This window comes from Botrytis sinoallii, assembly GCF_014898435.1.
Source record: "Botrytis sinoallii strain Bc 23 chromosome Unknown BSIN_010, whole genome shotgun sequence".
NCBI lineage: Eukaryota > Fungi > Ascomycota > Leotiomycetes > Helotiales > Sclerotiniaceae > Botrytis > Botrytis sinoallii.
The window spans coordinates 193,730-206,302 of record NW_024066037.1 but is presented as its reverse complement, the minus strand read 5'-3'; the positions used below and the strand labels follow the sequence as shown (position 1 = coordinate 206,302).

The 12,573-nt window shown below is 44.1% G+C and overlaps 5 protein-coding genes across 5 annotated transcripts; 2 read left to right on the top strand and 3 right to left on the bottom strand.

Moving 5' to 3' along the window:
* Window positions 1-1,139: 1,139 nt before the first annotated feature.
* Window positions 1,140-2,595, top strand: EAF02_006241 (uncharacterized protein; the record flags this gene model as incomplete). Its single annotated transcript, XM_038902289.1, has 2 exons — window positions 1,140-1,218; window positions 1,277-2,595. The coding sequence occupies 2 exons, from the start codon at window positions 1,140-1,142 to the stop codon at window positions 2,593-2,595; spliced, it is 1,398 nt and encodes a 465-aa protein (XP_038757509.1).
* Window positions 2,596-2,811: 216 nt separating this feature from the next.
* Window positions 2,812-4,284, bottom strand: EAF02_006240 (uncharacterized protein; the record flags this gene model as incomplete). The annotated part of the gene is made up of 5 exons (XM_038902288.1): window positions 2,812-2,991; window positions 3,183-3,574; window positions 3,628-3,734; window positions 3,789-4,026; window positions 4,123-4,284. 5 exons carry the CDS (start codon window positions 4,282-4,284, stop codon window positions 2,886-2,888), a joined length of 1,005 nt encoding a protein of 334 aa, XP_038757508.1. The 3' UTR covers window positions 2,812-2,885.
* A 572-nt stretch (window positions 4,285-4,856) lies between these two features.
* EAF02_006239 (uncharacterized protein) lies at window positions 4,857-6,989 on the bottom strand (the record flags this gene model as incomplete). Its single annotated transcript, XM_038902287.1, has 1 exon — window positions 4,857-6,989. The coding sequence occupies one exon, from the start codon at window positions 6,987-6,989 to the stop codon at window positions 4,857-4,859; it is 2,133 nt and encodes a 710-aa protein (XP_038757507.1).
* A 420-nt stretch (window positions 6,990-7,409) lies between these two features.
* On the top strand, window positions 7,410-10,241 carry EAF02_006238 (uncharacterized protein; the record flags this gene model as incomplete). The annotated part of the gene is made up of 3 exons (XM_038902286.1): window positions 7,410-7,577; window positions 7,632-9,387; window positions 9,443-10,241. 3 exons carry the CDS (start codon window positions 7,410-7,412, stop codon window positions 9,994-9,996), a joined length of 2,478 nt encoding a protein of 825 aa, XP_038757506.1. The 3' UTR covers window positions 9,997-10,241.
* Window positions 10,242-10,764: 523 nt separating this feature from the next.
* On the bottom strand, window positions 10,765-11,970 carry EAF02_006237 (uncharacterized protein; the record flags this gene model as incomplete). Its single annotated transcript, XM_038902285.1, has 3 exons — window positions 10,765-11,024; window positions 11,076-11,438; window positions 11,520-11,970. 3 exons carry the CDS (start codon window positions 11,968-11,970, stop codon window positions 10,765-10,767), a joined length of 1,074 nt encoding a protein of 357 aa, XP_038757505.1.
* Window positions 11,971-12,573: the final 603 nt, after the last annotated feature.

The window sequence follows — 12,573 nt, the reverse complement described above, 5'->3', positions numbered from 1 at the left end:
ATTTTCATTTCAAATGTTATATCAATTTATTCAAATTATCTCAATTCTAGATTTCAAATATTTTTATCGCTTTTTTAATTTTTAATTCAATTTAATACAACGTTTATATAAATAATAAGAGCGTGCATATAGTAGGGCCGTGCACATAGTAGGGATATCGGTTAAGGTTACATCTCTCAATATTCTCAGCTGGAGTAATGGATCTGGTGCATCATCGTGCAACCGGGCTCACGGGATTCAAGCCATCAAGACATAGATTTCATATCGAGAGGTAACATCAGTGTTAATCAGGGATAGGTTGTCAAAACCAAAAAAACAAATTCCCATAAGGCGACATGGGAAATTCTCCGATTTACCATAGCACAAATCATTCCCTGGCCAGGAGCCAGGTATATCTTCCCCGGAAAAAGCAATTGATAAGACGATGATAACAACATTAATTAATATAAACATCAGACCACATGTTGAACATCTCCAGCTGTATGAGAAATGAGTAACGACGACACCCATTTGCATGTTTTTATATATCAGCTCTTATTTACTTTTTCAACTTGTCTAGGTAAGCACACTAGCAAACGATTCTTCATCATCTACACCGACGCTATGAAATAAAACATACAACGCTACCTGCGATACGATGTTTACTTTTTGCCCAAAAAATGTTTGTTTTTTGTTACGGCCAACGGGATTCAATTATTGTACTGCAATTGCAATTGCAATGATTTTGATGAAAACCATCCAGTACCTTCATTTCCTTCGCGTCCTACCACCAAAGCGCCATTCTCCCTACCTCGTTCCCCCATGTCCATTCCCATTCCCTCTCTCCTCCTCTTTCCTTTTTGTCGCGCAAGGCAATGAAACCTACTTGAGTCATTGTGACTTCTTGCCGTATTGACTAAGAATAACGCAGGTAGGCAAGCAGGTAGCCTCCAAATAGGTAATGTGAATGATTAAAGGGCTCAAGTGACGAGGTCAGACCCCCGATTTTCTTATCCACATCCACCTCCGTTCTCTCATTCTCTATTGATATCAACCTACTATACCTATTAACTCTTACTCCCCTTTATCACATCCTTCCTGCGTGTCATATTTCTGACATTCTTCTTGTTTTGCTATTCGCGCCATGAGAAATCGCACCTATGGCTGAATCTAATATTATCAACTCTAACCCTCCGCCTCAAGCTCCCCCACCAGATCAGCATTCCTTATCCGAACAAAGTGAGAAAAAAAAAGACTCCATCGCCCACTTTAGTAGCTCACAGCTAACAGCCTTTAGTCAATATTGCGACAAGAGCTGTTCATTCTCAGCTCAACAAATTAATTCTCCTTCGTTTGCCTCTCGCTCTCCCTCCATACACTGCGAACCCGTCCATCTATGTCTCGGGCATCCTTCACATTGCGCCAATCTACATTACGTTCGAGTCACTATGGCAAGCCATTATAGATGCTCCCTGCCTTCCACTATCTCTCAACGATGAACAAACAAAATCTGACGGCCCCGGTAGTAGATCGGACTCTTTGGACTCTCAGGCATCGAAAGTCTGCTCAAGAACTCAGTCTTTACTTTCACACCTACTTCTTCCTGGCCTCTTGCGATCCGGACGCCTTCAAGCCGATATCCGCACTTTGACAGGAACCCCTGATCATAAGATTGAAGAGCAACTGAAGGCAGTTTCGAATGATGGGCGGCTAGCAGAGTTTATTGCACACACAAAGAAATCCGTCCAAACAAACCCACATGTATTGTTAGCATATGCATGGGTATTATATATGGCCTTGTTCTCGGGCGGTCGATATCTTCGAGCCTCCCTCAAATCGGCGGGTGGCTTGGAAGACTTTTGGGAAAGAGACCCCTCTCCCGTGCGCCCCTATGGGGCTACCAGACCTTCGGGGCACGCCCAGTCTCCTAGCAAAGTGCATTCCCAACAAGAATTGCGTCCCTCTGCTCGTCGACTTTCGCGTTCCGAGTGCAGTCGAATGATGAAGAAACAAGGTCTCCAGTTCTTTGATTTTGCCGGGGACGAGGATGGCGAAGATATTAAGCGCGAGTTCAAAGGGCGAATAGCAGAAGCCGAGGTCCTCTTAACAGATGGCGAAAAGGCCGACATTATCAAAGAAGCGCAAGCAATATTCTCGTTCATGGTTATGATGGTTTCTGAACTAGATTCAATATGTGGAACTACGGAAGAACATTTGGAGACAGTGAAATCCTCAGGCTCCACAAGATTACATCGGGAACATAAACCTCTGAACATGGCGCGGGGCAGTATTGATCTCACACAGGAACGTCTTTCAAAAATGAGAGAAGAGAAGAGTTCTACTGAAGAAGAACGATTGGAGAGAAAACCAAGTCTCTATGCATCATACGTTGAAGCTCCGATGGCTAAATTGGTGAGATTCAAAGATGACTTTCCTGGCACAGGGAGACCTCTGGCAAGAAAGCATTCCATAACATCTCCCTCTACACAGGGTGGAATCTCAGAAGAAGAGAATGGTACAACTTCGGGAACAGGCCTAATTGTTGGACTCTTGACATTTGGAGGACCGTTAGTAGCATTGACAGCAGCATTTGCAGCTTGGTATTATGTTGTGTAATAGATTCTTTTTTGGATAGAAATTGCATTGTTTGGGATGTGTTTACGACGTTACGAAAGAGGTACGAGCTTTCGCGGGTGCGTTTGGCTCAGAGCCGTATGTTGAATGAGGGCACAATGGCTATGGTCATGACTAGATGACTCTTTTTTTTCTGTACATTGGTACTTAGTACACTCTTTTAGGATAGTTACAATTTGATACCCCTATTGATCGTTTTCAACACTCGTTCTTCTTACGCACCACTTTCTTTGCATGCATACCCGAACTTTGATAAAAATTTGAAGCTATCTCTAATCAAGCTTTGCTGTACTTTCCTTTTTCGCTTCGTCTTGCAAACTGACACTTCGAACGAAATTACACAAAGGCCAAAAGCTTCCCCCGAAATCCATGTCGTACCTGTAATGTAACTGTTAGCCAGATCTCTCTTTATGTTGGCTGGTGTGAAATATTAATGGCGATCTGTATCTAATAGGGTTGACCTCGATCAAGTTTGCCAGCGTGACATGACAATATCCCGTGGACAAACTTGGCAATTGCTCTTCCACCTAGCAAACCACCAGACCATATCAAAATAAAATAATACATACCAGTAGTTAGCAGCAACACAAATGCCATCCTCGCCACAACTTTGTGCTACTTTGTGATACCACAATGCTGGTAAGTACAGCATATCTCCCTTCTCCAAAGTCACATGCATTGGCTGAGCTAGATGCGAGTATTTGGTAGGGTTTCTGGATGGTACATCTGGATCCCAGGTCGCGACGGGCACTTCTACTGAGGGTGAATCTGATTTGATGGTGAGGGTGGCGGGGTCGGACGTAGAACGGACGTAGGAGGTGGAGGGAAGAGGCACTTCATTGATGCAGGGGTGACAGAGAGGCGGGAGTAGAGTGAAATGTTTTTGTCCGAGAATCTGGACGTAAATGTTTTGGTACGGGTCTTTGTGGAGAGAGGTGATGGAGTGCGAATTTCCTATCCACTAAATCATGTGTAAGATATGCTTCTTGGAAGGAGAGGGTGGGCGGTACCTACGAGATTAATGGCATCGGGATCTTGTTGGAGTGCTATCCTGGCGAAGGATATGTCCTGTTCGACATCAGAGAACAATGAAGAGTATTCATTACGTAGGTTGTCATTCTCTGTCTCATGTTAGACCAATGAATCGTAGCTTTATGCTGCATATGGTTTCTTACGTGTTTGAGCATATCTCACTTCTTCCTTGTTTCTCTCGTGCGATTCTTGCTGCGAGACAAAGTCGACGAATTCCGCAAAAGATTGAGGTTCTTCCCAAGGCTTCACAAAAACCAAATCCCCCTCATCGTTGAGGGTAGGAGAGTCGGCATTTCCATGGGGGGTCACTGCTACGTTCACTTCATGTGACGAGAGTGTGGACCTGAGATAAGATAGTGACCAAGTAGATGTTGCTTTCCACTGGAGCCATAAGCATTAACATATGAAACGCGCATATCTTAAGATGTACGGAGTATGTGTAGCATGGGGCAAAAAAGGGAATAGAGGGGTGCTTACATCCGAAGCGAAGCCTTGTACTATGAATGGCCGGTTCAAGGCAACGAAACGCATAAATTCGAGGGCTGAAGGTGCCTCATCCAAAATAGTTATTGTGGATGAGTTGAGCTCGTTATATGTAGTCAACAAGTCCATTATTGGATCTGATGAAAGGACGTCCATCTTTGAATTTCCAAGATGATATTGTTGGTTGTTAGAAGAGTAAGAGGTTGATGTTGCCAAATTTGGTCTCGTGGGTTTGAGGAGTGAAAGATTTTGATGTGGAGAAAATTTATGTTGGATGCAATGCCAGTAAAGCATCATATCAATAAATCTCATATCATCGCCACTAACTTCAAAGTTTTTTACTCTGACATGATAGTTCCAGGTCGATTTGTTTGAAGGCATTAGAAAATTTTACAGGCCAGGAGATTAGCAGTGAAGGACCCCTTGGCATCGAGAGCAGATCCAGATCATAAAGGCATTCATAATTGGTAAAAGTTGATCTACCTATAAACTCCTATAAATGATACTCTTTACCGTTAAAAATTCGTGTGCTACATAAAATATACTGATCGCCTAATGCGTCGTGACTGAGTTATAATGACCCTTGGGGTATACCTGTTACGCCGAACAAAAAATGCAACTCATGCTCCTCGTAGTTGACTCGTAGGCACGAATCTTTCACAAAATTAAGACCATGCCGAAAGAAATACACTCTTCGCCCCGGACAACACCGATCCATAGCCAATATTCTACTCGTCTTCGTCGTCATAATTCTCTTCTACATCTGCCCATCCACAACCCCACCGTCTTCCTCCAGTCTCCCCACCCATTCTCAAATCTCTGGCATCTCTCCCCTCTCTCCAACATCTAACATTCCAGTCATCGTCTGCACAAATAAGTTCGCCATTGCTTGTCCAACTCAGCGAGCTCACTTCTCTTGCATGCCCTCTTATCAGCGCTGTTCCGTGGGTATAGATAGGTACTGGGTCTTCTGCTGAAGTATCTTTCCTACTTTCCCAAAGAGCTGAATGAAGTCTTCCAGATCGTGACAAGGACGTGGAGCTTAGAGTTCGGGACTGTTGAGCGACGCCTTCAAGTGGAATAGAAGTATTAGCCTTTGTGCCGAGGTAGCGTTCATCGGTGGGGAATAGAATTGGAGTCCCATCATTGCTACCCACAGCTAGAAGCTCGGAATTTCCATTAACAGGTTTGCGAATCGCAGACTTGATATAAAAGTTAGCAACGTGGAAAGAAGGGTGTCGCAATCCATAGAGTGGGCCTAAGCCTTCTTGAGCTGCCCGTTGAGCTGTTCGTTTTCCATTGCCACTTTCGAACTCAGGTGCATGTCCGAGAATAAGATGCGAGGTTGAATATGCGTAGACAATATTGTCCTTACAAACGCTGTAAAACCTGCTTCCGTCGTGACTCATACTGAGAGAGGTAATTCCAAAAGGACGATTGCCGATATGGCTCGGAATTTGTTTAGTGTATGCAACTGGCTGGCTACTTTTCCGCTTGTTGGAACAGTTGCGGATATCCCAGAGCTTGACAATAGAATTTGATTCTGATCCCGTGAGCAGCAAGTGCTCTTGACCTGGTGGTAGGAATTGAATACTCGTAACGGATATGTCACCGATGCGTTGTTTTTTAGCAGCAGAAAGAGAGCGCGAATTTGCGGGGGGTTTCGGTTCATGTGAATCTGAACCGTGATGAGCATCCAAAATGCCGTTGACATTGCCACAACGTGGAATATTTTCGCCTGGTAGCTTCTGCATCTCCATGATCGGGCCGTCATCGCCCTTGCACCTGAGATCCCAAATCTGAACACTACCATCTCTGCCGGAAGTGGCAAGCACATTCTTGTTATTTGCTCCCGGTTGAAATCTGACTTGTTTCAGTGTTGCACTATGGTTTGCGAGGATAGAGATTGACTTTTGTGTTGTCATGTCTGAAACTTTGGCGGAAAGATCTCCAGATGCCGTAGCTATTAATGAATCATCGTCGGAGAGTGAAAGATCGATGATCGCGTTCTTATGAACCTGCCAGCCGAGGTATACACTGCTGAACGAAGGCTGTCCATTCTTCTCAGATTCTACTAATCTAATACGTCCTTCATCGTCACCAATGGCTACTAGAGAATTCGTATTCAGACCGGCGTTGCAAAATGGTATGCTGTCCCTGCCACCCAAGAGACTCGAAGTATGGCTCACATCTTCCGGTCTACTGTAGAACGATGCAGTCTCATCTCGCCAATCATTGACAGCGTATGCTAGATTGGCTCGTCTCGATCTGGAAGTGCCCAAGCTCAATTGCAATAGCCTTGCACTCAAACCACGATTCTCGAAGGGAACAATGCGCTCCAACGGTTCTCTTGAAATAGATTCAATGATATCTTTCTCATCCTCTCCCTCTTCCTCCACATCTTCAAGAATTGACTGCGATTTTGGATATGAAGAGGTTATCTTCAAAGAACCACGATGCGATTGTCCATATCGAGTTTGATCTTTGAATGGGCAATCACTGTCTGACCCTATATCAGCACCGACATCACTATGAGTCGTCTTTCTTCTCTTAAATTCTCTAGGCATTGGAACTGATTCCTCGTTTTCCTGACCTGGAAGATCCTCCATGTTGTCGAAAGGTTTTAGGGGGCTGGATTGTGTTCCCTGACGGTTGTTGACTAAGGCCTTAAGGGCTCGGCCGGAAGGTGAAGACATTGACATTGAGGCAGCCTTATTGTCGAAGAATTTCCTAAATCTTCTCGGCGTAATTGATGTTTGTCGCCGTTCCTTTTTTGGTGTTCCCACTCTGATCGAAGGGGGGAGCTTTGGAAGCTGAGGAGAACCCATGGTCATGTCCGGAGGAGAGGATGGCAGATCCATAGAATGGGATGAAGGTGAGAGAGACATAATTACAAATTCGAAAGAAGTATCAATTAAAAGTTTACAAGTGATTGTCAAGAAATACGCAACCGCAAAGGCAAAGGTATGCGCATGCACATATCGAGTTGTCTGGAATCTTATGAAGTAGAAGTATAAAATAGTAAAAGCGAAATAGCCACGGAAACGCGAGAAGCATCTATTGGACGTGTGCCACTTTAAACTTAATCCCTGGTTCGCGTTTTATGGATCACGCTACCTAGGCGAGCTAGGTACGATTTTCTTTTCCTCCTATCTTGCGATCACGTGGAGATAAGCGTCCCTTCGATTTTTTTTTGATTTCTTCATCGCTGGGAGATTAAGAGAGTTGGATTTACTTACCTCACGTCTCTCAAGTAATTATCTTCGTCACAACCCGACATCATGGGTATCCAGAAGAAGCATGGTAAAGGTCGTCTCGATAAATGGTACAAGCTTGCCAAGGAGAAGGGATATAGAGCCAGAGCTGCTTTCAAATTGATTCAATTGAATAAAAAATATGGCTTTTTGGAGAAGAGTAAAGTTTTGTTGGATCTTTGCGCTGCTCCCGGAGTAAGTGTATTCTTTAACATATGTCTGGATTCCGCTAACTTGGTGATGCGATAGTCATGGTGTCAAGTCGCAGCAGAGACAATGCCAGTGAGCAGTTTGATCGTCGGTGTTGATCTTTCTCCCATTAAACCAATCCCACGAGTTATTACTTTCCAGAGCGATATTACGACCGAGAAATGTCGCGCTACCATTCGTACACACTTCAAGTCCTGGAAGGCAGATACAGTGTTGCACGACGGAGCTCCCAACGTTGGTACTGCTTGGGTTCAGGATTCTTTCAATCAGGCCGAATTGGCCCTCCAATCTTTGAAGCTTGCTACAGAATTCCTTGCGCCAGGCGGTACCTTTGTTACAAAAGTCTTCAGATCCAAAGATTACAACAGTTTGCTCTGGGTTTTCAACCAATTGTTCACAAAGGTCGAAGCAACGAAACCTCCCTCTTCCAGAAATGTTTCCGCGGAAATTTTCGTTGTGTGTCAAGGATTCAAGGCGCCAAAGCATCTTGATCCCAAATTCGTCGACCCTCGACATGTCTTTGCAGAACTCTCGGATCCTACACCCAATAATGAAGCCAAAGTTTTCAATCCAGAGATCAAGAAAAGGAAGAGAGACGGTTATGAGGATGATAATATGACACAATTCAAAGAAATTCCGGCCAGCGAATTCATTCAAACAACCGATCCCATTGCCATTCTTGGTAGCATGAATCGCCTCAGTTTTGTCCAACCACCAAATGGAGATGTAGCTCTGGCCGCACTGGATAAGCTGCCAGAAACGACCGATGAAATTCGCAACGACTGTGCAGATCTAAGGGTGCTTGGAAGAAAAGAATTCAGAAACCTTTTGAAATGGCGTTTGAAAGTACGAGAAAAGTTTGGATTTGCTACTAAGAAGGGCGCAAAGGCGGAGCCAGAAGAAGTGGCCGAGGTAGAAGATATGGATGAAGAGTTGAAGATCCAGGAGGAACTACAGGCTATGAGCGAGAAGGAGAGCTCTCGCAAAAAACGTGAGAAGAGAAGAGAAAACGAGAAGAAACAAAGGGAGATTGTTCGGATGCAGTTGCATATGACAGCACCAACAGATATTGGCTTAGAACAAGCAGGACCAAATGGGGAAGGTTCTATGTTTGGACTGAAAGCAATAGACAAGGCCGGTGCTGCAAACAAGATTGCGAAGGGGAAAATGGCAATTTTGAAAGAATCTGACCCTAGAAAGGAGGAAGGTGGATATGCCTCGGAAGATAGCGAGAGCGACGATGAGCAAGATCGACTCGACAGGGAGCTTGACTCAATGTATGAGATGTACCAGGATCAGAAATCAAGTGCCGATGCAAAGTTCCGCGCCAAGAAGGCAAGGAAGGAGCATGAAGATGGTGACTGGGAAGGATTTTCAGCGGCGGAGGAACAGAGTGACGATGACAATTTGGAAGAGGATAGTAGCGATGAATCTGATGACGAAGGGCCTTCCAAACAGTCTTTATTGACTGATTTAGAACGAAATGAGAAGAAAACAGGTGGGCTTTCGAAAAGAGCAACTCAATTTTTCGACCAGGATATCTTCAAGGACATTGGAGGTATCCCCGAAGAGGAATCAGAGGAAGAGGTCGAAGAGGAAGATGAAGAAGTTCAAGCCGATCTCGACGAGCTTATGAAGGATAGGGTGATTGAAGAGGAAGAAGAAGACGAGGTTATGGAGGAAGCGCCCGAAGAAAGTGATAGCAGCGATGATGAAAATGGTTTCGAAGTTGTCAAACGCAGAGAGGGTGAAAAACAGTGGGAAGACGAAGAACCTAAAAAGGATGGAAGATTAGGTATGTGGTTTCTTATCCGGGGCTTTTACAAATTTACTAACATGACCCTCCATAGACATCGACATCATCACCGCCGAGGCTATGACCCTCGCTCAGCAGATCGCTTCTGGTCAAAAATCAATGTACGACCTCGCCGATGAAAGCTTCAATAAATATGCGTTCAAAGACCGTGACGGTCTTCCCGACTGGTTCCTTGACGACGAAGGCAAGCACGATAAACCGCATCGCCCAATTTCGGCTGCCGGTGCTGCAGCCATCAAGGAGAAGCTGCGCGCACTGAACGCTCGACCAATCAAGAAGGTCCGCGAAGCCAAAGACCGTAAGAAGTTCAAGGCAGCACAGCGACTCGAAAAGTTGAGGAAGAAGTCTGCATTATTAGCTGATGAGGAGGGCATGACGGAGAAGGAGAAAGCGAATAGTATTGGAAAGTTGATGAGCAAAGCGGCAAAGAAGAAGCCAAAGCAAAACGTTAAGGTTGTGGTCGCTACTGGTGGTAATAGAGGAATTGCGGGTAGACCAAGGGGTGTCAAGGGTAAATATAAGATTGTGGATGCTAGACTGAAGAAGGATGTTAGGGGTCTCAAGAGAGCGGCTAAAAAAAGAAAGTGAGCTATTAATTAGTGCCGTTTAATGTTGGGTGTGAGAATGAGGATGCGTTTGTACAACACACTGGGAAGAAAACTCACACAAGCGTCTGGACACAACAATGGATACACTTGATAATCGATATATACTTGACAATCGATACATCATGCTTCAACACATTATGGACAGAAGAAATGCGCACCAAAATATAAGCCTGAGAGATTACATATGTTCTATTTCCACGTGTGAACTACACCATTGTTATAGTACCATGAAATCACGAAGTCTAAGAGATCATTGATGGTCGAATTTGGAGTGGAAGATTGAACGAAAATATTAATAGCTTTATAAAAGAGGTTAATGCAACCTCATTATGCAGTTTATTTCTTTGGTAGTCTGCTTGCATTCTAATGGCTAATCCAGAAACCCTCTAAAATTATTGTTTGGTTTATTAAGTACCCTTGTTGACCAAGACGTATCGATTAGTAACCAGGGTTTCCTGACCTTTGATCTACATGTTCCCTTGGGTTGGATAGATAAAAATATACGCATAACCATCGTCTCTACTATGGAATGTGTAATACAATGATCAAGCAATAGCGCCATTCCTCCTAAGATTTGGGTATCCCATCCGGTTCTAGAAAAAAGCAATTCCCAAGTTAACCTCAACTCCTATTCTCCTGTTATGGCCCCTGAAATCAAGAATCAAATGCTTTGTAAAGCTGTTGTTCAAGGAAAGAAAATTCCCACGAGCACAAAGGTGGACGCCTTATCTGAACCTAAAATGGACTTTCATAGCAAGGCGATGGCGATCATAGAAAGGAGAAGGAAAAGAGACATCGAGCCATGAGGTCCAGCAGTCGCTGCCGTGGTAGCTTCGCTCTTTTTGTACACTGTCTGATTGTTCGTCTCGTTCTTTTGGTTGCTGAAGAAATATGTACTTGCTGAAATATTACCATTGTTTCCATCCGGATTGGGGGCTGAAGTTTGGTCTGGAATGGCACAAATGGCATTTTTCAGCTTTAGGGTCTTTTGCAATCGTTTTGTCGGACCTATCTCGCGCATTGGATCCGAGGATTAAAGTAGGCTTTCACATAGCTAACGGAGATGACCAGCATCGTGTGATGGTGGACCTGAGGACCACAAAGGGTTCCCATTGCTCCATTGTGTGATATCATATGACCAGGAGATGTCGGAACCCGCGGTGCTGTTCATCTTTGCCAGGATTTGTCCATCGGCATAAAATATGACGTTTCCTGGGATAAAATCGATGCGATATTCATGGTAGCCAGTGGTCGGATTGAAGGGAAGGTTTGCCACAACATAGTTGCCAGTACCAGCAGCGTTGGTAGCCAGCTGGACTGACTGCACCGATTGTAGAACAAGATTGACAGGGAATGTGTTGTTGTCGACGTTGAACTGGGAAGAAAGAAACTCCATATCAATTTCTTGGCTGTCGTTAAGTACTAACCCACAATTAGTATATGAATCACAGATATACCTGCTTGGTCAAGAAGAGCTTACCCAGAAAAAAGCAGCACATGTACCAGGAGTTAAGGTCAATTTCATAGCAGCTCTATATGTTCCCCAGAGTAAATCTTCACGGGCCGAATCTATCTCCGCAGTCTGAACAAATCCATTGGCAGGATCACCTCCACTAACAGTAAGCTGTACACCAGGATCAACACCAAATTCCCCATCTCCAGACCATGTATTCTCATCAAGTATAGGATTTGACGTGACCTGTTCAGTGCTGTAGTTCATGCCGTAAGGACCACGTCCAGCAGCCAGCCGTCTATTAAACTGTTGTCGTCTCCAGTCCGTATCAAGAGTGATATTGGGAATGTGCAAGAAGTCAGACTCGATAAGATCAGTAAATATGTAGGGTTCCGCAGAGTCGCCGATGGAGGATGAATAGCCGCATTCACAGTCTGCAGTCGCATGGCCTGCGAAGTACAGGACTATTGGGATAATGATTCGCATTTTTAAACCCCACATTTTAAATGAGACAGAATCTTTTGCGATGAACGATATTATTATTGTATGCGGTCAAGGTATTTGGTGGTACAAACGAAAACAAACAAGTATCTTTCTTGATGTACAGGTTGTAGTGTTATCGCAAAATTGCACTGCTTTTGAAATGAAAGTGAAAATTCACCCGTTGACTGAACGGGACAGAAAGTACAGAGTCGAATGGGAAAGAAGAGTGTTTGATTTGGACTTGTTGGAAGATAGCCTTTACCAGAGGGTTTTACATGAAAAGATCACCACGGCATTATGGGTGAAGAAGTAGCTGTCGTTGGAATCGTGAAGATGAGGGATTGAAGAATGGTGGGCAGTGAGCAATGGAAGGACGAAGGTTTATTATTAAAGAAAGAGGTACTTTTTGAGAAAGAGAAGAGTAAACGATTGATGGAAGTCTGTAATAAGAGAATGAACGAAAGTGGTGGAAGAAGAAAGAGCGTATGGTGTGCATCAGACGTATTAAAGTGTTGTAAGTGAAAGTGAAGTTGAAGAAGGTAAGAGCAAGTAAAGAATCAAGACTGGAAGTGGAGCGGAAGCGGAAAGTATATGAATATGCATATGAATATGAATATTTAC